This window comes from Electrona antarctica, assembly GCF_951216825.1.
Source record: "Electrona antarctica genome assembly, chromosome: 5".
Classification (NCBI taxonomy): domain Eukaryota; kingdom Metazoa; phylum Chordata; class Actinopteri; order Myctophiformes; family Myctophidae; genus Electrona; species Electrona antarctica.
In genome coordinates this window covers 18,645,547-18,673,010 of record NC_136810.1, presented here as the reverse complement: position 1 = coordinate 18,673,010, position 27,464 = coordinate 18,645,547, and the positions used below count along the sequence as shown (strand labels likewise).

At 41.4% G+C, this 27,464-nt stretch overlaps 1 protein-coding gene and 1 long non-coding RNA gene across 2 annotated transcripts; one reads left to right on the top strand and one right to left on the bottom strand.

Annotated features, from left to right (window-relative positions):
* Window positions 1-1,368: 1,368 nt before the first annotated feature.
* Window positions 1,369-3,710, bottom strand: LOC306923371. The gene is made up of 3 exons (XR_013790053.1): window positions 3,159-3,710; window positions 2,847-2,905; window positions 1,369-1,549 (listed from the first exon to the last, which is right to left on the bottom strand). It is a non-coding gene; the product is annotated as an uncharacterized lncRNA (long non-coding RNA).
* A 1,852-nt stretch (window positions 3,711-5,562) lies between these two features.
* On the top strand, window positions 5,563-19,156 carry LOC306923428 (actin, alpha cardiac muscle 1-like). The gene is made up of 9 exons (XM_079501520.1): window positions 5,563-5,670; window positions 9,099-9,254; window positions 10,604-10,732; window positions 11,565-11,675; window positions 12,007-12,091; window positions 15,707-15,868; window positions 16,171-16,362; window positions 17,222-17,403; window positions 18,968-19,156. The coding sequence occupies exons 2-9, from the start codon at window positions 9,126-9,128 to the stop codon at window positions 19,109-19,111; spliced, it is 1,134 nt and encodes a 377-aa protein (XP_079357646.1). The 5' UTR covers window positions 5,563-5,670; window positions 9,099-9,125; the 3' UTR covers window positions 19,112-19,156.
* Window positions 19,157-27,464: the final 8,308 nt, after the last annotated feature.

The following is a 27,464-nucleotide window of genomic DNA, read 5'->3' as shown; positions in this document are numbered from 1 at the left end:
CATTACCCACAGTGCATTGCGCGACAGACAGACAGGCAGCCCCAGGCACCCAGGAAGCTGAAAGTTTCTCGTGTTGTTGTTGTTTGGAGTTGCAAGCGATAGAAGTAATAATAGCTAATATTTAGCGGTAGTAATAGTAACAGCAGTAGTGGTGGTATAGTAGTTAGTAGCATAGTCTCTGGTAGTAAGTAAGTAGCGGTAATAGTAGTCAGTTCGAACGTGCGTCGGACTCGAGATGCCACTGGCTGGCTTTGTTTTTAGAACTAGTTATGACGAAAATACAAATGTAATCATCCAGCTTTACTCTGTACTGTACTCGGACCACTTTGGGTGTGCAGTGAACATTTCACCACCGCAGATCTCTTCCAGTTCGACCGCAATCTAATGGAAGAATTGACGCGGATCATCATCATCGAAGCAGAACAAAGGTATGTCGTAATAAACTAAAACTACGACCACATGCATTTCCTTTCAAAATACATGGTTGTTGTTACACGTGGTTGTTGTTGTGATGTCTATAAATTAATTTGACATGCCGAGTGTCTCTGATGCTTACAGCTAAAGACCTTTTTTGCTGTTTGTAACTGGAACACCCTCCACATAAACACCACCATTTTTCCTAGCTCTGATCCATAGCCCTGCAGAAGGCTATGGACCAGAGCTACATTTTTCCATATCAAGCTTCAAACCAAACATAAAAGCATTTAAAACCGGGAAAGCATCTGTATTAGCATTGGCTATTCAAAAATAGCAGATATACAAGCTCAGTGCGTCACTTGGTGCCGTGCTGCGAGCTTGTATACATTTGCTATTTTTCAACATTTTTGCAAAAATGAAAAACCTTATTGTTTACCATATTGTCTCATGATTGGTCAGATAGGCCCATAATTGCATAATACTTTATTTGATGCAGGAGCTGAGGTCTCGGTGGCTGTCTTCGACTCAAGAGATGAAGAAGTGGCTTTCAAGGAACTCCCACGAAGTATACAGTATATTATATAGATACAATTTACTTTGTATGTTGCTGTTGTACACAATCTGGATTGATAAATCAATGTACTACTCCTAAGCCTTTACCAATATTGTCGTGCTTTTACTGAAGTACATTTTCAATTCTGGACTTTTACTTGTAACAGAGTATTTCTATATAGCAATATTGATACTTTACAAACTTTGCCTGTGTGGCCTTATTTTTTAAACCTTATGTTACAGTACAATAAAACACATTCACTTATTTCCATTGTGGTCTTGTTTGCATTCAGATGTGAATGAGTATTAGGAATTGGTCAAAATGTATAAATACCATACGCCTACATGAGATAAAATAAAACAAACTTGTCATCAAATCAACTATCTTTTAATAGTACTGATTTACATAAATCTACAGATATATATATAAAAACAGGGGTCTATGGTTGAACTGGAAACTAACAAACTAGATGTTCTATAGTCAGAGGTCACTGAGGCAGGTGGTTTTTCAGGCTTTCTGCATGATGACACGTCACTGGAGCTGCTTCTGGCCGAGACAGGACAGGAGCAGACGCACATGCTGTGGTGAGAGAAGACGTAGAGTCAGTAATGGTGAAAGCACTCAAGGATTACTGGAATGGACGATTGAGTGTGTAGGCTATGTACAGTATGTTTCTTTACTGATCAAATTAGTAGGTAGGCTACAACTGAGTATTACATATCAATCATAATAATAAGCAGACTTGGCAACCTGACTAGAAAGTAACAGTACAGTAAAGAACTTGGGGGTCATTATTCTGAATTGAATTTTAATTCACACAATCATGTTACCAAGATTGCCTTTTTCACCTTTAGAAATATTGTATGAATCGGAGCCTGTCAGTCATTAGATGATGCAAAAACACTGATCCACGCAGTTGTTTTTTCTGGGCTTGATTACTGCAATGCACTTTATTCTGGACTGCCAAAGAAAACAACTGACCGATTACAACTTGCGGCAGCCAGAGTTTTAACTAAAACTAAGAGTGTCACGGCATTGGCTTCCGGTTGTTTTTAGGATTGATTTTACAATTATTGGTCTGCATCTGTGACCTTCCGACCTACATGACTGCCTGCCTAGATATGTCCCAAACCACCCCCTCAGGTCCTCACAGCTGGCTTGCTCGATGTGCCTAACACATGGCAACAAAAAAACACAGTGAAGCAGTTTTCAGCTTCTACGGGCCGACGGCGTGGAACAAACTCCCACTGTACCTTTGACAGCAGTCTCTAGACATTTTAAAGCACAGCTCAAGACCACCTTATACACTCTTGCTTTTAGATTTATTCATGTCCTCACTATTGCATTACTGCCATTTCAATGTTTTATGCCTTGCGTTTCTTTTTTTTCACCATTGCTCTGTAAAGCACTTTGAGCTGCATTGCATGTCATGAAAGGTGCGATACAAATAGTTTTATTATTATTCAGTGCAAGGCACTTTGCTTGTGTAATTTGTACAATGTTGTCATCCGTTTTATAGTTTGTTGATTACTTTTGATGCAGTAATGATTTTCTTTTGAGATATTACAAAAGGTTAAAAGTCAATTCACTGTCATCTAGTGTGATTTACAGATACAATTCAATACTACAGTGTGAAACCGTCTGTGTGAGACACAGTAGGCCTATAGTATAAATGACAGTATATTTACTACATTTTACAGGACTTTGGTTGACCACTGACTGGTCTTTGTAAAAGCATATATAAATATATGAACCTTTATTGAAAATGATATGCCCTTGAGACGTGTCATCTCGTTTTCTAGGGGGTCAAACAAAATACAGCAAATACAGTAATGTGCTTTATGTATAAAGTTTGAGTTGAGTATGTATGGCTCACCATCAGTCCATCAAAGACATCTTCAGCTTCATCAGCCTTCTGTACCCATCTGGGCTGACCTAATGGACACAGGTATAACACTTGAATGTTTACATTGCTAGCCCTGAAACATACGAGCCCATGGCTAACATTGCTTCAGATGGCATGCCATACAGTTTTGAATTGAATTAATGAATAGTTGAACGAATAGAAGATGTTTGGACCGAAAAGTTGTAGGCTGAAGCCGTGCCTAGCCTCTGACACTTTATGTAAACAATACGGTGTGGCGACACACACGTACACAAATAAGCTGTAAATACATTGAACACTTACTTCAATCTGAATGTCCCTCTTCGTCCATCGGGCTTCGGTTGCAACTTCCAGTTTATTTAGGCATCCTGAACGCAGGTTCCCAGTAACACAGTCAACAAACACTATCTGGGCAGAAAAAAACTTTTCCTGGGCAGAAAGGTTTGCATGTGCGACGCACTGGACCAGGGAAAGCTACTAGCTAGGTCGCTCCAGCAGGCAACAGTCCACACATCCAGATGCAGCAACTAGCAGCTGCTCTTGTCCCCGTCACTGCATTTCTTCCTCCGTATATTTCTGGTTCATATAACGACCCTAACGCAGATTCTGCCAATATGTGTAAGGGAAAAATCCCCTGGAGCAGCCATACTGACTCGTTTTCGTTTGTTGTTGTGTAGACAGGGGTGTCCTTCGCGGCTAGGCTAGCTACGGCAAGCCTACCTGTCCATTGTCCCTGTAGTTTCTGAAAGCCTACCGAGTGTCCACCACCTACGTCATTTTTGGACAAATACGTACATGGTGGACAGCTTTGGAAGTGCGCCCACGGAGCTACAGAACACCAATGATAATAAACGGGCGCATTTTAGCATATATGCTAATGATTAAAAACACACAGACTAGGTTGAATAGTGGCGAAGTGGTCCTTTAAGTATAAACTTGGACTTTAGTCCCCTGAAGCATCAATTATGATTATGATGCTTCTTCTTATTATTTTTTCATGTATTTAACCCATCTGCTGCCACCTGGTGGACGCAGAGCCAACCGCAGACTGCCGAGCCGTTTGTAGTGTAACACACGCTGGAGTCACATCCTGTTTGGGCGGCCATCTTAGATGCTAAATAAATAGTGTCAATGCTAGCGAGCTAAAATTAAGCCATCCTTGCTCTAGAAAGCGCCAATGTTCCTATCTAGATCACCGGATGGATAATCAGCAAAGACCTCCGAACATTGCGCGTTTTATCCAAACCATGCATGGAGAGCTCTGTAGATTTCGAGTTATTCAGCGTTTTATGGGAGGTCTAGGATCGCTAAAGAAGGAAAGGAAAAGCCAAAAAATAAATATCAATAATAAAGCTTATCAGATGGAACGTTACGCCAGAAGCAGTTGCCGGTTGGATTCCAACTGGCGGAACCTTCCGTCGGAAGCAGTTAATTTGTTTAAAAAAAAATCTGGTGAGACATTTTTTGACACTAAACCTAAACCTACCACAGTTAATTGTAGGCCAGGATTTCTGCACAGCTCTGAAACCTAAAGTGGCTCAGGAGGTAGATCGAGCGGCCGCTTGGGAACTGGAAGGTTCCCAGTTTGATCCCTGTGGGCTCCCCCAGAGTTACAGTAGCCTACAGTCAAAGTGTCCTTGAGCAAGACACTGAACCCCCAATACAATTGCTCCCGATGAGCAGGTTAGTGCCTTGCATGGTTTCCTCCGCCGTCAGTGTATGAATGTGCGTGTGAATGTAATGCACAATCATTGTAAAGTGCCTTGGATAAAGGCACTACATAAATGCACCACCATTTACCAGTTAATTATGACTGACAGACTGACTCATTCTCTTTCTGCTGACTATTACTATCTTTTGGGTTGTGACGGACCAGATCTCGTTTTCTATTGGTGAGATTGAGAGACCTTCCTTTATACAGTATAACCAATGAACCCCCCCCTCTCCCTCTCTCTCTCTCTCTCTCTCTCTCTCTCTCTCTCTCTCTCTATCAGGACAGATGCAGATGGTAACGTATTTATAAACGCCTTCTTCACATACCATTGTCTCTGAATGCACCCTGCATATTAACAACCTGACTACAATAGGAAGTCCTGCATGCATGTCTCTCACTCTTTCCTTTCTCTCTTTGTCTCTCTCTCTTTAACCCCCATCACAACAGTAACATTAGGAAGTCTACTTTGAGAATGCAAGGACACAAGGATGGAAACATATTGCCAAAGATTCCCCATGTGCCATGCCCTCGCTTTGCAGGCTTTGTCAGTTCACAGTATCATTATATTCATTAATTCAATCAATCAATCTACTAAATAGTAGGATGGCTGTCAGTCATGGGATACCCACTACAATCCTCAGTGTTAATGTAACAAAATGGACCTGGTCTCTCACTCACTCACTCACTCACTCACTCACTCAACACTGTAAAGATTCTAGAGCCCTTAATTGGTCTTGGATTGAATCTAGCCAGCAGGGGCTCTGGCCAATCCCATTCAAGTCAATCCCTGCATGGCAATAAACAACGCTCTACCATTTGTTGCCTCGTTATGGGACATTGTCAGCTTATCGTCCAATCATTTGGCCCCGGGAGCAAAGAGGAGGTGGGCAGGGCTACCTGCAAACCCCTCCTAGCTGTTTTGGAGTCAGCCCACCTGTCACGCAAAGTGTGACAGCGAGGGTTCCTAACCTAAAAAGGCATGTGTGTGTGAATGAACCTAGGGGATGTCAGGGTTTAAATACAGACAGCAAGGTGAGAGCAGCACCACGCTCACGCCTCACTCTCCAGGGAGCACCCATCCACGCCACCTCAGCTCTTAAAGTAAGTCCTCTCTCATTGACACGCACCGCTACTAAGTTATCTTATAAACAGACGCACTAGTATTAACATATACTGCTATTAGAGTATCGATTGGTGTGATGTAAATGCTCTGGTTTTTAACAAAAAAGCTATTATTCAATATGCATGAAAGAAAAGAAAAGATGAGATTAAATAAAATCTTCATCTTCAAGAAGAAATTTGTATGATAATGAGCATCCAGGAATATATTTGGAATTCATCGTTTCATCATGGCACTTCTATTGGTCCAGCACCTGCACCTGCTTTAAACTGTATTCTGATGCGTGCTGCTGCTACCATGGTACCATGGTACCATGGTACCATGTACAGCAGAAATAATTAGCAATAGGACATATGGACGCTGCTAGAGTTCAAGAGGTTCAGTAGGAGATAACTCAAGTAACCCACATTACTTCACGGTAGCAAGTTGCCATGAACAGTTCCTTGGACATGATCTTGTGCCTACAGAGGAAAGCCTTCTGCAAATAACCACGGTCAAAATAAATACCACTAGTTACAAATCTATTGATAATCTTGCATCTTTTAACCCATTAAGACTTGAGGCCGATTCTACAAATACCTTCCAGAACCACTTTAAATATTTTTATATTTTTTTTAAACGAAATCGCAGATCTACAAGCTTGCATAGCTTCTATTTTTTGAATAGCCCACGCAAAAATCTAAAATGACACAGATTCTTTCCCAGTCTTGATGGGTTAAAAATGATACTGAAAACATTAACCCATTCTGGGCGGGAAGTCCGGGAACCCCTTTTGGTGTTGTAAGCATTGTGATACTTTAGCTATACAAAAATAGCAGATCTACAAGCTCATAGCGCGGCACCGAGTGCCGCGCTACGAGTTTGTAGATCTTTGAATATATATTCTTTGAATATATATTCTTTCAGAGCGAATTTTTTAACTCAAATCTTTGCTGCTGGGGGGGGGGTCCCTGGAACAACAAATTGTCAGGTGGGTGTCAGCGACCAATTACATATATTTGTGGGGGTCCTTGACATGAAAATGTTTGAGAATGACTGACACTGAAAACTGTCAGGATTTAGAAGGCATTTGTAGAATCGTCCTCAGGTCTAAATGGACTAATTAGCTGGGCCATGCAAAGAGTTCAAAACGCACATCAAATGATTTCATATGACCACAGCGAAAAGCCAATCTTTCCTTCTGAATCAATTAGCCTTCCCATATACAGTACTGTAGCCACAGCTGAGCACCTGCTGCAATAAAACAAAGGGAACCGACTATAATAGGCCAAGGTCATCATAGGAGAGCCCTCGTGACTTTTGGGTTGTGCCAAATATCAGAGTGTACCCAATGCCCACCCATTATAAATCAGAGACCCTTTGTCTGTCTGTCACCACCGTGCTGACTGCCTTGACTGATGGCAGCCACGTGGCACAGGTGGACAGGAAGGACACACACAGTGGTGGAAAAAGTACTCTTTTTTATTTTTACTTGAGTAAAAGTATCAGATATCAGAAATTACTCTGTTAACCCATTTAGACCTGAGGACGATTCTACAAATGCTGTCTAAATCCTGACAGTTTTCTGAAAAACCTCATGTTTCTATGTCGTTTTTTCATGTGAAGGACCCCCAGAATTATCTGTATTTTGCCGCCGACCCCCATCTGAAAATATGTTGTTCCAGGGACCCCCAAGAAGCAAAGATTTGAGTTAAAAACGTTCGCTCTGAAAGACTATATTCAAAGATTTGCGCCACATATTCACGACTTTTCCAAAAATAGCAGACCTACAGAGTGCCGCGCTATGAGCTTGTAGATCTGCTATTTTTCAATAGCTAAAGTGTAACATAATGCTTGAAACACCAAGAGGGGTTCCCGCCCAGAATGGGTTAAGTAAAAGTCCGGTATTCAAGAAGTAAAAGTATTGGCTATTGGGCATCAAAATATACTTTAAGTACCAATAGTACTCATTGTGAAGAACGTCCCGTTTCACATAAGTTATCATACGTGTAAAAGGTATTAAAAATCTTCTGAAAATTGCCAACATTTAAATAGGACTCAAGTGGATAATGTATGTTTTGAAAAATAATCAAAATCTATAAAAGTAACTAAAGTAGCTAAAGTTTTGAAATAATTGCAATGGAGTAAGGGCCGATTCATACTCCTATTTTACCGCTGTAGTGCCGAAATGATTTTGGCTCGTCAGAAATTTTCAGTAGCACCGAAGAGCCGACTTTAGGACGGTACCCGCCCCTCCGAACCTCAAATGACGTGACATTGTAGGCTCTACAGCGCCGAACCGACTTTTATTCGGCTCTAAAAAAGGAGTATGAATCGACAATACATGTAAATCCAGCCCTGTCTACACCTGTTAAAAGCTCTTTCACCATGCATGCTAATTCCCAGGCAGTACAAGTGCCTTTGGCCAACACCATTTCTGCAGTATATGTGGTTTTTTGTACTCTTTTTCCTAATCCCAGTATGCATCTGCTTTTTATTTTTGAGCTATTCCTGAGCTATTCTTAGTATAATTTGCTCTCCTATAGCTGTATGTCTTTTTTGAGCGGCGCTAGCCCCTCCTATGCCGAGCTGTGTGTGTTTGTGTGTACCCCATAGCGATGGCTGATTGGCTGAGCACGGAATGTGAGGCTAAAAATCACACCCGTGTGAAGTGAGGGGCGCTTTTACCATTATACATCATCATCTCATGAACAACTGGATTTATTTTGCTCGTCTACATAAGACGTAAACTTTCCCTTCATCGTCAATGGTAAATATGAGACGTGTGTGGACAAAAGCTGTATATAGCAAGGACAGGAAAGTGAGGACATCAAAAGTGAATGGCCGGAATGTGATAAGAGCGCCCCTCACTTCACACGAGTGTGATTTTCATATATCTGTTCTGTGTTTTATAACCACTGTAATATCTGAATTTCCCCTATAAAGTATGTCTGTTCATGTGTTTCTATCTTAGAATACTGAGGCACTGCACTGAGGCACCACACTAGTCTCTCTGCATTTGATATATTACCGCGTTTGCCCTGCTTACTGTAAAGCCGCCCTGGATTAAGAGCGTCTGCTACAATTTACAATTACAATTTAGGCATTTAGCAGACGCTCTTAATCCAGAGCGATTTACAATAAGCAAGAACAGAAAGCATGGCAATACATCACATACTGTACATAAAAAGTAGTTATCATGAAACATGCGTAAGCTAAGGACATAACAGTGGAATATCTATATAATTAAACTATACATATAAACTATACATACTATACTATACATATATACTATAAAGTGCTAGGACTACATAAAATGCAATTCTAGTGCTGTCTATACGTAACATGCTATAAGTCTGTATAAAATGCTCTCTAAGTCTACATAAAGTTCTATCTAAGGGGGCCTACATTGTAAATTGTTTGTCTATAGGTCCCCAGCCTATAACCACCAGTCAGCATGTGCGACGAGGAAGAGGCCACCGCTCTTGTGTGTGACAACGGCTCAGGGCTGGTGAAGGCAGGCTTCGCTGGAGATGACGCTCCCAGGGCAGTGTTCCCATCCATCGTGGGCAGGCCAAGACATCAGGTGGGTAACATTGGATAACTCACGCCACGCATGCATGCATGCAGTAAAAACCTATACGTCACATTGTAATGACACATTACGAATGATGCAGTGTTGTTTTTGGAAGAAAATTTAGATTTTACATCACATTACGTCACATTTTGACTAAACTGGAATGTTTTAGTGTTAGTCTAGTTTTAGTAGACTAAATATACAGTTGATTTAGTCGAACAAAATGTATTTTGGCAGGCCTTGATGCCGTCGTAATTTTTTCACTTGCTGAAAATAGCCGATCTACAAGCCCACAACGCGTCGCGTTGTGAGCTTGTAGATCTATTTTAAACATGCAACCAAGTGTAAAATGACTTATACTGGATCTCTTGTCCACTAGGCTTCCTAACATTTTAGTCTAGTTTTTATCCTTTGACAAAATCGTCAGTATATTTAGTCTTAGTTTTAGTCCTCATAGCTTAGTTTTCATGTAGTTTCCATTTAGTTTTCGTCAGTGGAAAAAGGTAGTCGACGAACATTTTTCGTCTTCGTTTTAGTCGACGAAAACAACACTGGAATGATGCACTACAGTGAGTGGTGGGTCAGTGAGTGGTGGGTCAGGGGTGAGTGGAATGGTTCCGGGTGGGTCAGGGGTGTGCTTGCACAAGAAGAGTGCAGGTTGGGTCACGGGTGAGCAATATTGTTGCATGTGCAATAATAAGCAACCCTGTCCCAGATTCCAATTCCCTGTCCATGGTATGTCTGACAAGCAGTGCTGAAAGTAGAAATATTTTGACTAAAAGCACTAAAGAATTGGCATAAAATGCTTTTTGAAAAAAGTACAATATTTAGAATTGTACTTGTAGAATTGTAGAATATTGTACTGATGTGAATAAATGATGCACTTATTGTCCACCACTGCCGATAAGGAATGGTGACACAGCTGAAACCAACTGTCCAACTGAAATGTCTCACTCTGGGCACAAAACAGTTCATCTGCAGTGCTAACTAGGCCTGACGTCGAAATTAAAAAAATGTGATGAGTTTTCTGAAATACCTCATGTTTCTATATCAGTGGTGCTCAATATTTCATGTAAAAAAATATATGTAATTGACCACCGACCCCCATCTGAAAATACGTTTTTCAGGGACCTCCCAGAAGCAAAGATTTGATTCTGAAATAATAGATTCAAAGATTTGCGCAACATTTTCACTATTTTTCAATAGCTAAAGTCTAACATAATGCTTTCTTGCAAAAGTTTCCAAGAGTCTTAATTATTTTCCTTACAGATGGTTTCAGACCAATGTTGTGTTGTTATAGGTTGTGCCATATCACATTAAGTCTGACCTACTGTACGTGCTCTGCCTTTTGTCTCCAGGGAGTGATGGTGGGCATGGGACAGAAAGACAGCTATGTGGGAGATGAGGCCCAGTCCAAGAGAGGTATCCTCACCCTCAAATACCCCATTGAACACGGCATCATCACCAACTGGGACGACATGGAGAAGGTCTCTTTTCATTCCTCCTTTCTATTTATTTTGTATCCAAGACACTGATATCCTGGGTACCATTTTATAGGTGCTGTATACGTATTATGATTGGTTCAAACTTAAAATAAGTGTTAAATAGCTCTATTCCCACAGTAGGCATCGCTATAGAAACAGGGGTCCCTATCTGTACAGCTTTGGTAGCCTAAACAAAAAGAAAAAATACATTTTCAGTTCAGGATACCAACATTTTGCCAATGATGAGAGTGAAGATGAACAGGATACAGAATAAACAAGTGGAATTTGAAGTGATACAATAATAGTTTTATCGTTATTTAATAATGAGTAAACAAAATTGGAACTATGAACAAATACAAATTTGGTTCCCTCTCCTGAGTGGAGGAAATTGCTGGCCCAACTGAAAAGGTATTTTCTGTTTATCAAAGAGCTGGGAAGAGATGGGGAGACCCTTGTTACCGAACAAACAATGCTACTTGCTACAATAATGGAATATACAGATTTAACATTTCAACAACAAAAGAAGAAATATTTTGTTTTAACCTAAAACATTTTGAATCACTTTCAGTTCCTTTAAAGGCTCATTCATAGTCTGGATGTTCGGTGGTGAGGTGAAATAACGTTGAGCGGTGGTGAGTAAAAACAGAGAGAAGGGCTAGGGCGGTGGTTTGCTCTTCACCGCGGCTAGTGACGTCATGTTGTAGTTCGGTGGTCACCTCACCACCGAAAATCCAGACTAACTCTGAAAGCTTGTGTATAATTTCAATTGAATCTGTCTAGCCAGTAGCCACTGTGAACACTCCACATTGACTTTTGTCCTTTTGGTTGTGTAAAGATCTGGCACCATACCTTCTACAATGAGCTGAGAGTGGCCCCTGAGGAACACCCTGTGCTGCTGACTGAGGCCCCACTCAACCCCAAAGCCAACCGAGAAAAGATGACACAGGTAGGGAACCAAAACAAACACAATACCCAAGACAACGGGCAGCTAATAAATGATGACTTTAGTGTCACATTATTTTACGCTATATATTAACTTATGATTAAGAATGAGGTCCTTCTTTGTCTCTTCCCTATATATAAGTGAAAAGAGGAGTTAACGGGCAATTATGGGCACTCTATTTTACCGGAGTTTACCGGAGTTTGTTGGAAAGTTTAATGGGAGTTTCCTGTAATATACATCCGTATTCCATGCTTTCCATCTTTTTTCTTCTCCTTTCGTACCTGTCCTCACCACTCATCTTCTTCCCCCTCTGCCCTCTCTGCCCTGTCAACAGATTATGTTTGAGACCTTTAATGTACCAGCAATGTATGTGGCCATCCAGGCTGTTCTGTCCCTCTACGCGTCTGGCAGAACTACAGGTGAGTGTATAGATTTATATTAGGCTGTTCTGTCCCTCTACGCGTCTGGCAGAACTACAGGTGAGTGTATAGATTTATATTAGGCTGTTCTGTCCCTCTACGCGTCTGGCAGAACTACAGGTGAGTGTATAGATTTATATTTGTACAGAAGAAAGAAACCAGACAGCAGAATGAATAGTAATGAGAATTATAATGATAATATAATCACAAAACAGTATAATAACAGCTGACATATCTACAACATATATGATATGTGGGGAAGGTAGGTTTCAGCCCAATCTGACTGCCATTGACTTCCGTTGTGAAATTGAATATTAGTATCAATGTAACATTGTAAAAACCACATCAAAGTAATAATAATAATACTAACTAGAAAAAGTGCCCTTCTGGGCACAGGTCTCCACCAGGGCAGGTCAGGTTGTGGCCTCCTGGTGGCGCTATAATAGGCCAATGTGAAAAGGGTGCCATTTCTTTATACGCCTTTGATGGCAATTGGATGATTTGAGGCATTTTGTTCCAAAAATGTGTTTTGCAAAAATCAACCTGTTGGTGGCGCTATAACAGGCCAATGTGAAAAGGGTGGGATATATTCCTCAGCCTAGTAAGAAAATGTGTGAAAGATTTCACGTAAATTGCATGCTGCGTTCATGATTTGAGGCTTTTGTTCAAAACGGGGCAATCTTGCAAACTGTGAAAGCCAATTATAGCCAATTAGGATGGAATATGAAATATCGGACAGATCCGACTTCAGCACATGACCATAGAGATACTGTGTAACGATTTGTGAGATGTTTGGACAGAATCTGGAGGAGTAATATCAAAAAATGTGTTTTACAAAAGTCGGCCTCCTGGTGGCGCTATAAAAGGCAGATGCGGAAAGTGCAGGTCAAAGGTTTGTCCTTAGCCTCTAGGGAGTGTGCATGCAACGTTTCACGCAGATGGGTGCAGTTTTAGGTAAAACATGTGAAAAGCTGCCTCATGGTGGCGCTATAACAGGCCGTTCTGGAAAATGTGGGGCAGAGGTTCATCGTTGGCATCCAGGGAGTGTGTGTGCAAAGTTTGGCATCGACCGGGTTAACGGTGCCGGAGATTAGCTGGTAACAGACGGACGGAAGGAAGGAAGGACGGACGGACACACACACACACGGACGGAGTGCAAAACATACTCTCTCCCCATGCCTTCGGCCTGGTGGAGACAATAATACTAATAATAATAATAAAGGAAAGCTTTTTTATAATCCCAGCAATGATCTATAATAAACACTGCCACAAGTCACAGTTAAAAATACAAATTAAAAAAGTCCAGATTATAGGAAGTAGGCTAATGAAGAGCTTCAGGTGGTGTTGGTTACAGAGATCTTACATTAAACAGGTTATCTTGACAGAAGCTATGGGCTGTATAGTCTGTTTTTGGTTGCAATACGCTAATAAAGTACCACGATATTAGGTCATTGGGAAAATAATATCCTCTGAGGTGAATGTACGGTAGCAGTGTTCCCTACCTCAATACAGACATAAAGTAGAATTATCCTCTATGGCACAGGTTCTCAAAGTGGGGTCCGGGGACCGCCAGAGGGTCCCCAGCAAAAATGAGGTTTGTTCCCCCCAGAATAGGGATGCTATAAAGGGCCTTGCAAACGTGAAGCGAGGAACGCAGGCGTTGTTGCCTGGATCAACGACAGGTCTCCTCCAGGTCTGTTGAAGAGGGGCGCAACAATGCAAGCGTAATAAAAAAGCTAAACCGAATCCAGGTCTGGTGAGTCGCGGGCGTGTGCATGAAACGAGCACGCGCGCAACAAATTCACGGGACCGCGCTCACGTAAATACGCTTGCGTTGTCGCACTGCGACTTCTCTGAGCAAAAACGCAGGTCTCATTTAAAATGAACCATAGGCGTGTTTTATCGCTCCCCGTTTGCAAGGCCCTTTAGGCTTCAAGTAGTGGTTAGTAGAGTTGTTCTGATACCGATACCAGTATCGGGAAAGCTGCCGATACTGCCTAAAATGCTGCTATCGGTGAGTATGCCAGTCTATGCCATTCCGATACCACGTCATTTATTACATGATATTTCATTTACAGTCATATTTTGATTGACTGTTTTATACTATATATTTGTTTAAATATTGTTTATATATATATATATATATTTGTTTACACATACTGGAATAATATTTGTACTCGGTATCTATCGACCGATACGCAAGTTATGGGCATCAGAATTGGTATCGGAAAGAAAAAAATTGTACATCTCTAGTGCTTAGCACAATCGCTTTAAAGCAAGGTCCAGTTTTCAAACCTAAAGTTAGTTTTTCTGTGCCAAGTATGAGTCGTTACAAGATTGGACAGCAGGGGCACATTGAAAAGAATGGAAATTACAAGACAAGTCGGCTTGTGAAGAAACTATACAAGCAATCTACAGTATTGTAGAGTCTCTATATCAAGAGATAATAACAGGCAAGACTGAAGCACAACAATGTTCTGTGCTCATAAAATAATATGCTGTAGTTGCCGGGCAGCTGATATAAAGCCAAAATAAATAAATAAGACTGAACTCCATGTGCAGTCTTATTTTTTATTCTACGTTCTCTGTAGCCCTCCTGTGGACACAATGAGTGTTGCATACTCATTGCACTGAGCTTTTTCCACCCACCTGCACCCTCCCAAACACCTTAAACCGCCTGCTCCAACTGCATTATTCCTTCACATTATTCCTTCACCTGCCAGTGAGGAGCCCCCACCGGGAGGACGTCGTAAAGCCTCTGTCCTATAAACTCCCCGCCCAAAACTCCCTGCTGACAGTTGCCGCCCCAGCCCGTAGTACATGTATGCAGTGACAATTTACAATTTACAAGTGACAAATATCACCCTCACTGGCAGCTTCCCTCACCACGAACACGGGCCAATTGGGTTCACATACAGTAGATAGACGGTCGACAAAGACTGACTCTATGGTGGTCATTATTTAGACGTCATTCTTGAGCTCTCCTGTAAACTGTGAGGCTGTCGAGTGAACGTCGACTTGCTACGCTGCGTCACAAGCCTTTATGGTGTGTGACGATGAACAAAATATGGCCAGTGCGAGTGTTGATTTCGTTGACTAAAACTAAGACGAAAAATGTTCATCGACTACCATTTTTCACTGCCGAAAACTAAATAGAAACTAAATGAAAACTAAGCTACGATGACAAAAAAGAAAAGATTAAATATATTGACAATTGTCAACAAATAAAAACTAGACTAAAATGTTAGGAAGGGACTAGTGGACAAGAGATCCAGTAGAAGTCATTTTACACTTGGTTGCATGCTGAAAATAGCAGATCTACAAGTGTCATTACGACGGCATCAAGGCCAAAATACATTTCCGAAAGGACAAATAAAGTATCTATCTATTTTAGTCGACTAAATCAACTGTAGATTTAGTCGACTAAAATCTTATGATATTTAGTCGACTAAAACTAGACTAACACATTCCAGGTGACTAAAATGTTGACTAAAACCTATTGAAGAGACTAAAACTAAAAATCTAAATTAGCTGCCAAAAACAACACTGCAGTGTGATGACCTGGTCTTTTCTGTTATCTGTACCTCCGTCCTCTCCTCTCCGTCCATCTCCCAGGCATCGTCCTAGACGCTGGTGACGGTGTCACCCACAACGTCCCAGTATATGAAGGTTACGCTCTACCTCACGCCATCATGAGATTGGACCTGGCCGGCAGAGACCTCACTGACTACCTGATGAAGATCCTCACTGAGAGAGGCTACAGCTTTGTGACAACTGGTAAAAAAACATAAAAATAAACATACACACGCAACACACACGCACGCCACGCACACACACGGCAAGCACTATGATAGCTCTCAAATCTACAGTTGGTCGCATTATTTGTTGATAAGACAAGAAGATACAGAAAACACTGAAAATGTACTGTTTAACTGCAATTGCATTCATCTTCCTTTAAAATCAGAATGACGCGTGGCACACATCTTTATGGGGACAGTCGGGGACTAATCTTGGCCCATGAAGAGACGTTTGAATTCAGTCTCTCTCCCCCTCTCTCTCTCATCCTTGCACCCTCTCAGCTGAGAGGGAGATAGTGCGTGACATCAAGGAGAAGCTGTGCTACGTGGCGCTGGACTTTGAGAATGAGATGGCGACCGCCGCCTCCTCTTCCTCCCTGGAGAAGAGCTACGAGCTTCCTGATGGACAGGTCATCACTATCGGAAACGAGAGGTTCCGCTGCCCGGAGACCCTCTTCCAGCCCTCCTTCATTGGTCAGAGGACTTCAACTTGTCTCACGTTGTTATTGGCTGGGTTTCCCAACCGCATTTAGTGTAGGACTTTTAGTACCGCACATGCTCTAGGCCGCAAGCCTATGAACATAGACATTCCGTGCATAGATGTGCCACGCAATGGTAGGCCTCAGGTCTACCATTCTGAAATTTAATTTAATAATATTTGGACTGCTGGACAGCTGACTCTCTTTACGTTTAAAAAAAAATATATATATACATAAATATAATAAATAAATGCACGGAATGTCTATGTTCACAGGCTTCTGTGTGCGGCCTATAGGGCATCTGAGCATGTGCGGCACTACAAGTCTTACACAAAATGCGTTCGGGAAACCCAGCCAATGTTAGACTAATCCGGTCATTCTAGTTACTTTGTGGTGGCTACTTCTTTTCTTAGCACTTTGATTTCATGACTACTGTTGTGAATATATATGTCACCAGTGTTGATTTTGGCAGCAAAATTCTATTTCAGTTAGTCTCTTGAATAGTTTTAATTTAGTTTTAGTCACATTTTAGTCACCTGGAATGTGTTAGTCAACTAAATCTACAGTTGATTTAGTCGAACAAAATTTATTTTGGCGGGCCTTGATGCCATCGTAATTTCACATACTGAAAATAGCCAATCTACAAGCCCACAGCGCGACGCGTTGTGAGCTTGTAGATTGGCTATATTTTCAGCATACAACTAATTGTAAAATGACTTCATAGCTTAGTTTTTATTTAGTTTCCATTTAGTTTTCGTCAGTGGAAAAAGGCAGTCGACGAACATTTTTCGTCTTAAGTTTTAGTCGACGAAATCAACACTGTCCATCACTTGCTATCTCTCTTCTCTGTGCAGGTATGGAGTCCGCAGGCATCCATGAGACTACCTACAACGGTATCATGAAGTGCGATATCGACATCAGGAAGGACCTTTATGCCAACAACGTCCTTTCCGGAGGCACCACCATGTACCCTGGTATCGGTGACCGCATGCAGAAGGAAATCACTGCCCTGGCCCCAAGCACCATGAAGATCAAGGTAGAGCTGAGCAGAGCACAGCACACACACCTCCACACACTGCATAGATTCATCACAATAACATTTGAATTCTGCACATATTGTTGTGAGATTACAGAATTTCTGCATTTTTGGAAATGTTTTAAAAATGTATTAAGGCTTAAGTGATATAACCAGGAAAACATTGAGAATTCGAGATCAATATAGTGCACTGGAGGCCTACACATTTAGTTGGTCAACATGACTCAATTAATGTTTTTATGAATGTCTATAGTGTAGACTGTAGAGTAGTCTCGCGTTGCCAGAGTGTTGCCTCTCGCAATTTCCAAATCCGTCATACAGTCTGGAGCAACGGAAGTTCTATCATGTGTGAAACATCAAGCGGAAGTGGAGCCTCTGGAGCCAGAAAGGAAATAAATAAAATACATTTTAAAGATATTTTAAAATGTATTTTCGTGAAAGGAAATATCAGCTTCCTTACTCGGATTTCGGGACGCGTAGTTCCAGGCTCTATATAGCATTCGGAGATTGTGGAATTAGTTGTCTGGCTACGCGAGACTAACTGTAGAGTGACAGGAGACATGTGTGACTGACAGGCGGCAGCGGTTGTCGGGCTCGGGAATCAAACTCACGGCTCGCTGTCAGGCTGCGTTAGAGGCGCCTATACTAGTATACTGTATGTGGTATGCACCCATTTAGAGGATGATTCTACAAATGCCTTCTAAATCCTGACAGTTTTTTGAAAAACCCATGTTTCTATGTCAGTCATTCTCAAACATTTTCATGTCAAGGACCCCCAAGATTATATGTAATTGGCTGCCGACCCCCATCTGAAAATAGGTTGTTCCAGGGACACCCCCCCCCCCCCCCAGAAGCAAAGATTTGAGTAAAAAACGTTGGTTCTGAAAGAATATATATTCAAAGATTTGCACCACATTTGACGATTTTTCAAAAATAGCAGACCTACAAGCTCATAATGCCGCGCTATGAGCTTGTAGATCTGCTATTTTTCAATAGCTAAAGTATAACATAATGCTTAAAACACCAAAAAGGGGTTCCCGCCCAAAATGGGTTTAACCACTAGGCCATCATGGGGCCTCACCTCTCATCATTCTGTCTGTCAACCTTCTGAGGTATGCACGTGACATCATCGTACCTGGAAGTTATGCGGGAACGCCCACTGAGTGGCAAAAAACTACTTTCTGGCCTTGACAACCCATTCATCCAAACAGAAAAGTCCTGTCTGATTGCATTAAACAATGTTAAACTCACCAATATTGCAGCTGTACGAAAAGCTTGAATTATCCTCTTTCTATCTGCATTTTTCATAAAAATCCACCATAGAAACGTTATATTATTTTTCTAAGTGTCAGAGTTTGGAAGTGCTTGTTTTCAATAACACAACATTTTGCTGCCTCCTGCATTATGTGACATTTAGAAACAGGTGGTACGCAGGGCGGTTGAGTGATTTCCAACGAGCGCTTCCAAACTCCAACACTCCATGCTGCTCAATGTTTTGCCACTCAGTCTAGATGAGGGGGGCGTGTCCTGATGGGAAAATCATGCATGTGCATACTCTCTATAGATGATCGCCCCTCCTGAGAGGAAGTACTCCGTGTGGATCGGGGGCTCCATCCTGGCCTCTCTCTCCACCTTCCAGGCCATGTGGATCAGCAAGGACGAGTACGAGGAGGCCGGTCCATCCATTGTCCACAGGAAGTGCTTCTAAAACGGCTCCTCTATCTCACGTTCATCTCTCTTTGCAAGCTGTTTTTTCCATCCCTTCCATCCCTTTCTCATTGACTTTCATTTGTTCTATTCCTGTCTCTCTCAATTATTTCACCCTGTCCTAGTGTCCATCGTATCCCATCAAAATGGAATCTTGAGTTTTCTTGACAATGCACCAGACAATCCAATAAATTGCTTCTTGGTTCTGAATGTTGTGTAGCATGAGTTGTCTTTGTCACACACAAATAGCTAAGTATACTCAGTATCAGCAGGTTTTCCGATACTGGTATCGGTGGTATCGGAATTCGGAACAGCTCTAAACATGACCAAAGAACAAGATTCCTGGACAGGAGCTCCTCACTGGTCAGCAAAAATAGACCCTAACAGGGGCCCTCGTACAAGGTGTCTCCGACTATGCATGTACCCCATGGTACCATGCCAAACCCAAATAAAAACAAGGCTCCAGACAACAAACTGGTCAGGCTAGTACTTGGCCTAACTCCCAGAACCCACCTCACCTCCGCTCATTTTGATAGGTTGGAATGGCTTATGGTTGATGACAGAGTACAGCAATTTGCAATGGGCCTGGTCCACAAGATTCGCTACACCACCAAGATACCCATGTACCTGTCTAAATACTTCCATAATGTCAACGAAGTCCACAATCACAACACCAGAGGGAGTTCAACAAACCACGTGCAACCCAGATTTGGCTCAAACAAGGAGTTAAATTAATTTCGATCCTATGCCACTAAAATGTGGAACGCCCTACCAACAGCCATTAAGAAATCAGAATCCCTAACCTCCTTCAAAGAGAACTTACAGGCGTCTGTTTTTGTATTTTCCTGTACTTTCTTTGAAATGTACCCATTCTTCTACAAACTGTTAATACAATTTCCAATCAATCAATCAATTACTAGTCCAAAAGCCTCACTAGAGGTCAACCTATGCCATTCACTGTGCATTCTCAGTGGGGTGGGGGGTGGACAAATAAAGAATGGACTCTAAACATAGGAGATAGTAACACACAGAAATCCATACATATACAACAGAAATCTTGCTTGACCCTCAGAACACTTGGACTGGACCTAGCCATGGTTCACAAAGTGTTTAAAACTTTCAGCACTTGGACTGGACCTGGCATGGTGAAAGTTAGCCCTGGTCCAGTGCGTCAGACTCGCTGATGCACTACTGGACCATGCAATGAAATTACAGGTGTGTAGAGACAGGGCTGGATCTATAGGGTGTGGAGGGAGGCCCCTGCGATTATGAATGAACCCCGGGCCAGACCATAAAATGACAACAAGCATGTTAAATTAGAGAACTTCCCTCCACTCCTCCCCCAAGGGATTAAGGGAAGTGTCAAGTGTGTAACACCCGGCATGCGTAATGTGCGTAATGCGCGCAGTGTTTATTTAGTAGACATTGTACAAACTACTATAAATGGTGCTTTGCAATGTGCCTATAATTATTAGAGCTATACAGCTGGGTCACCACGAGGAAAGTGCTAATCACCATTGCAAGCCCACTCACTCACACACACACACACACACACACACACACACACACACACACACGTGTGTTGTATATTTGACTTACCATATGATTAGTGCTTTCTTTTAAGGCGAAGAAGTCCTTAAGGTCGGGGAAATCCAATTGATGCAACAGGTGATTCAATCAATGGACAAGTAGGCTATAGGCTACTGTAGATGGTTCAGTCTGTTGTCAATGTCAACATTGGAAAACGCACGAGCTGCGCCTTGTGTAGCATATTTCATAGTATAAAGACAATCTTGATAGCCCGACTCTATTATATGGCTCTGGCCCGACTGACCCTAAGGACTGACCAGTGTTTTTTGGCAAATATAAAAGGGCACTGTTTTTTTCGCAAATCTAAGCTAGCAAATATAAGACTTCCGGTGGACGATCTCTTCAAAATAAGATACTACAGTATTGAAAAAAATATTCATTTGCACATTAAAACTACAAATTAAGCATTTAAATCATGCTATATGATGCTATAAGACACACATGTTTCTGTGTAAAAATAAGTAATTAAAATAGTAAAAAAGTTATCTAAATGGATAAATGCTATTCACTGGAGTGCATGGACTTTATAAAGTGGACACTGGACAAAAGACGGCTCCGCGAGTAATGAAATCAGGAGAGTCATTCCAACTCCAACATATTTGTCGCTTCATAGCAGAATCACATGCTGTACATGTGTTTGGACTTTCACCTTCCATGATTGAGTGCTCGAAAAGAGAATTGAGGGACTCTCTTTTCTGTGGCAGCGGTAATGCAAAAATATTAGTCATAGAAGAATTGCTTTCAACTGTCCGGGCACATGTTTTACAGATGTCTGTATGTTTTGCTAGAACAACTGTGTGGACACCACACACACTCAACCAGACTAGTAGTTTGTGTATAAAATCTAATGGGTCATTGTGCATTCCTAAAGCCAAGTCTGGGATGCTATTCACTAGTTGTTGAGTGACACCACAGATTGTTTTGCAATCAAATGTGTGACCTGGATTTTGAAAAAAGGCTTGAATGAGAGCTGCTAAATTCTCCGGCATAGATGACAACTGAACCATCGAAGTAGGTGTCAATGGTTTCAATTTATATTGTACTACTTGTAGATGCAGTATAGATTGTAGAGTTGCATTTAGCCAACAATTATTTTCATTATTTGCAAACCTGCATATACTATTGCAAATTCCTGTGTAACAGTGAATGAGAAACACCGTAAGCAAACTGTATGCCTTTTTCTTTCCATTGAAATTGATTGATTGAATGATTAATTAAAAGGTATTTTTTTGTAACTTTCAAAGCCTTGTCTGTATTCTTTTATAACTTTAATGCTATGGAGAGGGCCACTATATTTCCACATTCACTCCATATTTTTTACCTTACACCTCACTGTATGGCGTGCCATTTTTTTTACACCTCTCCCGCTTAGCGGAGAGTGGGGTGTGGTAGAGGACATCTCCCTGAACGTGTGCGTATGTCACAACAGTTGCCTCGCGGAGCCGTCTTTTGTCCAGTGTCCACTCTGGGTCTGGAAACGGCACTTTTTTTTAAAACATTTGACAGCAGTAGAAGGTCTGCTGCTCGGAATTTTACACCTCTCCCGCTTAGCGGAGAGTGGCGTGTGGTAGAGGACATCTCCCTGAACGCGTGCGTATGTCACAACAGTTGCCTCGCGGAGCCGTCTTTTGTCCAGTGTCCACTCTGGGTCTGGAAACGGCACTTTTTTTTTTACCGTTGACACCAGTAGAAGGTCTGCTGCTTGGAATTTTACACCTCTCCCGCTTAGCGGAGAGTGGGGTGTGGTAGAGGACATATCCCTGAACGCGTGCGTATGTCACAACAGTTGCCTCGCGGAGCTGTCTTTTGTCCAGTGTCCACTCTGGGTCTGGAAACGGCACTTTTTTTTTTTTACCGTTGACACCAGTAGAAGGTCTGCTGCTCGGAATTTTACACCTCTCCCGCTTAGCGGAGAGTGGGGTGTGGTAGAGGACATCTCCCTGAACGCGTGCATATGTCACAACAGTTGCCTCGCGGAGCCGTCTTTTGTCCAGTGTTCACTTTATAAAGTCCATGCATTCCAGTGAATAGCATTTTTATTTAGATTTAGATTTTAGCTTTTAGATACCTTTTTTACGTTATTTAATTACTTATTTTTACACAGAAACATGTGTACAATAACTGTAATGTAATAATACTAATAATGTAATGTAATAATTATTTAATTAACGTCACTTTTATTCTGAAAGCAACCGGATGTCTTAAATTTGCTAACTCTCAAACCGGAAGTTCTAGATTTGCTAAAAAGACGGAGCCAAATATAAGCTAGCAAATATAAGACTTCCGGTGGATCTCTTCAAAATAAGAGTATACTCTAGTCTATAGTGTAAACTGAATCCATTGAAAAACTGTTCATTTGCAAATTAAAACTATAAATTAAGCATTTAAAAGATGCTCTACAACAGTGGTTCCCAAACTTTTTCATGCCTAGGACCCCCCAAATTGACACTAATTAGCCCGCAAGATATGCCAGAGACCCTCATGAGAGAAGATTTTTACGGCTCTAGCAGTGATTCTCAACCCATTTAATTTCAAGGACCCCCAGTTTGGACATGCATTAGTCTATGGACCCCCAATCAATGGCATTTCTATCTCTGGGACCCCAATTTATATTGTAAAATCAATGTTAATTTAACTCTGAGAGTGTACAAATGGAACCAAACGGACCCGTTAGGGCCCATTTGGTTCCAAACTATCATTTAGCTGGGGGCCCCCTGGAACTCCCTCAAGGACCCCAGTTTGGGAACCACTGCTCTACATGTAGCAGTGGCTCAAAAGTCTAATATCTCCCCCAGTCCATAGGGATATCCCTTTGGTCTAGTGGTTAAGATGCTGGACTTTCATGCGGGAAATCAGAGTTCGAGTACCGGGCGTTACATACACAACACCCATTATGTTTCTTTGTAAATAATAAATTGGACGCTGGACAAAAAACATCTCTTCGTATCAACTGGTCTGACATACGCACACGTTTGGGGAGACCTCCTCTACAACACCACACTCTACGCAAAGCGGAAGAGGTGTAAAATAAAAAGTGACGGGCCCTCCCATATGTCTATGGACCGTGCGGCCAGAGGTAAAAGGTGCCATTTCCAGACTAGAGTGGATGCTGGACAAAAAACAGGAATAAATGTAGAAGAGCAGGTAGACCAACTACAATCGCCACAGTTGTTAGTTATAAATTATTCTATGGGTTGGTGCTGTAATGGACAGTTGACAATACAGTAAATGAGAAAACAGAAATACAATAGTACACATTCAGACAAGCTGATATAGCACAAGATCTGGAGAAAAGGTATACAATCACAATGTAGTTAAAGCTATACTGTAACTTTTTCAATAAAACAAAAGTTCAATTTGATAAAGTTTCACAACACCCACTCCATGCATTTCACCCCCTAAAGCCTTTTCTAAATAGAACTATTGAAAGTGGATAGGGGTTATCTTTGGCAAACACTCATCGTCAGTTCATAACCATGTTGTCATTGATGTCCTGCTTTGGAGGTTTGGCTTGTTCCTGTTTTGACTGTTAATGTCATTATCAATTGCTTGATTCGTACCTGCATCGTCAGTGTGCCTCATTCTTTATCAAATACTTTAAAATCTGCTCTGTTTGCTGTGACTGCATTTGGATTTAAATCGCTCTGCATCCATGACAGTATGAACTGACATGAGTGTTTGCAATGTCCAGTTTTATAGGAAGCAGGCTGATTGGAGAAGTCTTCACATGTTTGTAATGGCATGGCACGGCTGGGCTGATGAGGAAGTTGGAGACAGGTGTGTAAATGGGACCGCACTCAGCCTGGGCACACTTGAACTTCCATGCGCGGACAGAAGAAGCTGTGTTTTGCGTCATTTCCATTTTTTTGGTGGATGGAAAAGAAGCTCCACCCACGCGGCAGAATCTGGCCGACGCGGCAATCTGCCGCGTGGGTGGAGCTTCTTTTCCATCCACCACCTGTCTAAAAAAACGGAAATGACGCAAAACACAGCTTCTTCTGTCCGTGCATGGAATCTAAAGTGTGCTCAGACCCAGTGTGGTGGAATCATAGATGTAAAAACAATAGAGCGCCGCAGTCCCGCCCCCGATCATGACGACGCCAGGCCCAGGAAATGATTCCCAATGCATTTTTCTCATAGACATTTCAAAAAGTATTTATTTAAAGATTTCTAATTATTTGTTCGGCCCAATTTTTTTTGTTTGTTGTCATGATTTGTCACAACTCGAGTTGGATTTGTACAAGGCTTAAAAGGTCTTTAAATAAATACTTTTTGAAAAGTCTATGAGGAAAATGAACGGGGAATCATTTCCTGGGCCCTGGTAGGGGGCGGGACTGTGACGCTCTATAGACACCTCATTGGCCGCTGCAGTTCGTTGGAGCCATGTGTGTCCACATGTTTAATGACATACTAAAAGAGGAAAAAAAATAGAACAATCTAAAGTTCTGTCAATGTGGCATGCCGAACTGAAGCTACGTTGCCGAACAAACGAAAACTCAAGCTGTTGGAACAAGTAAGACCTTGAGGACAGGACCTCAAGACTGTCCAGCAAGCTCTATAATACTCATAATTGTGACTTATAATAAAAACCAGCCATGAAACACAGAACATTTTTTAAAAAGAACATTTGAATGGAAGATTAAACAATGCATTTTATTTCAAGAATGTTTCATTTATAAATGTTTACTTTATATAAAAAACAGCTTTTACTTAAAGATACTACTGTATTATTATTATTGTCTATATTTTGATATGAGAGATATATATATTTTTTTATATATACATCAATTCTTATCCCATAATTTTGCAACCCATTTTTTCACCCAGTGTCAATTATCTAATGTAATCCTGGGCACTATACACTCCCTCCCAACCTGGGGAGAGCAACGGAATGACTTCATGCTTCCTACTATGCATGCGGAGTCCAAGCCGCTTCTTTTTTACGTCACAGGGGGGAGTTTCTCCGGTTGGACGTTATAGCTCATGGAAGGAACACGTTATTCCAACCAGTTCCTTTCTCCTCCATCAGGCGCCCCGGCTGGCCAGGGGGAGGCAGTATAGAGACCAGGATTACTGCATTGTTTTTTTTTGTGAGGGGTCCCTACCCTAGGCCTATATATAGGGGACACATAAGGGGAGAGAACATACAAACTCCACACAGCTGAGAGATTTTCTTATCATTCTTCTTTCCTGACTGATGGAAATCATTTACAATCATTCCTTTTGTAAAAAAAAAACATGAAAAAGAAAGAAATATATATTTGTGTGACGTCCAGACCTGGCTCTGAATCAACCAGGATAACACAACTTAAAATACGGTACATAAATGACCATCAGACTTAAACTATGTAACTTTTGTAATGAGTGAAATGTAATTTTGCCCAATCTGTATGGAAATAAAATGTATAACTTGTGGTTGCATTCTGTCTCTTTGCTCTTCTATTGAGACATTTAGATGGTGTCAAAGGTCATGTCTCACCTATAGACGAAGGATCTGACACAGATTTTGACCTGATGGTCAAGATTCAATTAATCCCCTGAGCAAGCAGGCCGGCTCTATTAGTTCAATGGTAAAAAAAAATGTCCGGGTTCAAATTTGGGGTAGAAGAGTAAAGTTAAATAAATTTAAATTATTTTTGCTTGACCACTTTCCCTTTATAGAAGCATCTAAGGCATAATCTTCTACCTATGATGTATGCATTACCATTATGTGCATTAAATAATAATTCTATGAAACATGGATTGACACCCAAAAGATGTATAGGCTACGTTTGCTTTCATGACATACAGGCAGACATTAGATTAATATATTGTGAAATATATTTGCAAAAATAGCAAAATGTTCTACAAGTTAGCAACACGATGCAGCGTGTTGAGCTTGCAGATCGGCTATTTTAGCTTTTTTCTTTTTTACGTATAATATATATGGCTTATAAGTGATTAAAACCATGAAAAACACCTATTATCTCGATTGCCCAGCCCTTGTTCTCTGCATACGTTTGTCCTTTTGACTTAGGAAAAGCTTCCTGGTTTCAGGAAGGGGGTTATACCGGGTTCATGGTAGCAGTCACCAGAATGTTCCACACAAAGGTAGTTTGTCCCCTTTTCAACCAAACAGTTTTGGTACATCATTTCTGTACAACAAAACAACTACAGTACACTGTCAGCATTTCAGTATCAAAATCTACAAAGATATCCCACTACATTCTTGTAAATGGCAACAATTTAGCATCAGTTCATCATGCACAACACCAAGCCCAGAAATCAATCAGGCTGTGATGTAGAAAGATATCCAGCAGATGGCAGTATTTGACCACCTCAGTCACTTTAGCGCTCAAGAATGAGGCCATACAGTCTTTTTGGGGTTTTTTGTAACACTGCTACTCCAACATGTCCACATATCCAGACTGCATTTGTTCTGGTGGCATTTTGCTTTTAACATTGAGTCTTAGTGCAAGAAAATGCTTCTCTATGAAATAGCCCTTCATCATTTTATCCAGTCAACTTCACCCATGGTGTAGCTCGCTTCTCACTGTGGCTCACAGGGATGATGATAAAGAAAATCCAAAAAGCAAATTTGCAGGACTCTGCAAAAAAATGAGAACTCCCCTGAGCATCTTGTAAAGCCACACATCTATTGCCAAAACACACATGCTTTTACTTGTTTGGTCCCCGTCCAAATCCCGAACAATTCCTTCCAAACCACAGTTACATGAAAGGCTTGCTTGTCCTTGAAGCAGAGCGAGGATGAGAGGGAGATTGGT

Excerpts from the sequence above, each read along its gene's own strand:
- LOC306923428 (XM_079501520.1), top strand. The coding sequence starts at position 9,126 with ATGTGCGACGAGGAAGAGGCCACCGCTCTTGTGTGTGACAACGGCTCA. Across the intron at positions 12,092-15,706 it reads CGCGTCTGGCAGAACTACAG|GCATCGTCCTAGACGCTGGT; the intron begins GTGAGTGTATAG and ends TCCATCTCCCAG. Across the intron at positions 17,404-18,967 it reads CAAGCACCATGAAGATCAAG|ATGATCGCCCCTCCTGAGAG; the intron begins GTAGAGCTGAGC and ends TACTCTCTATAG.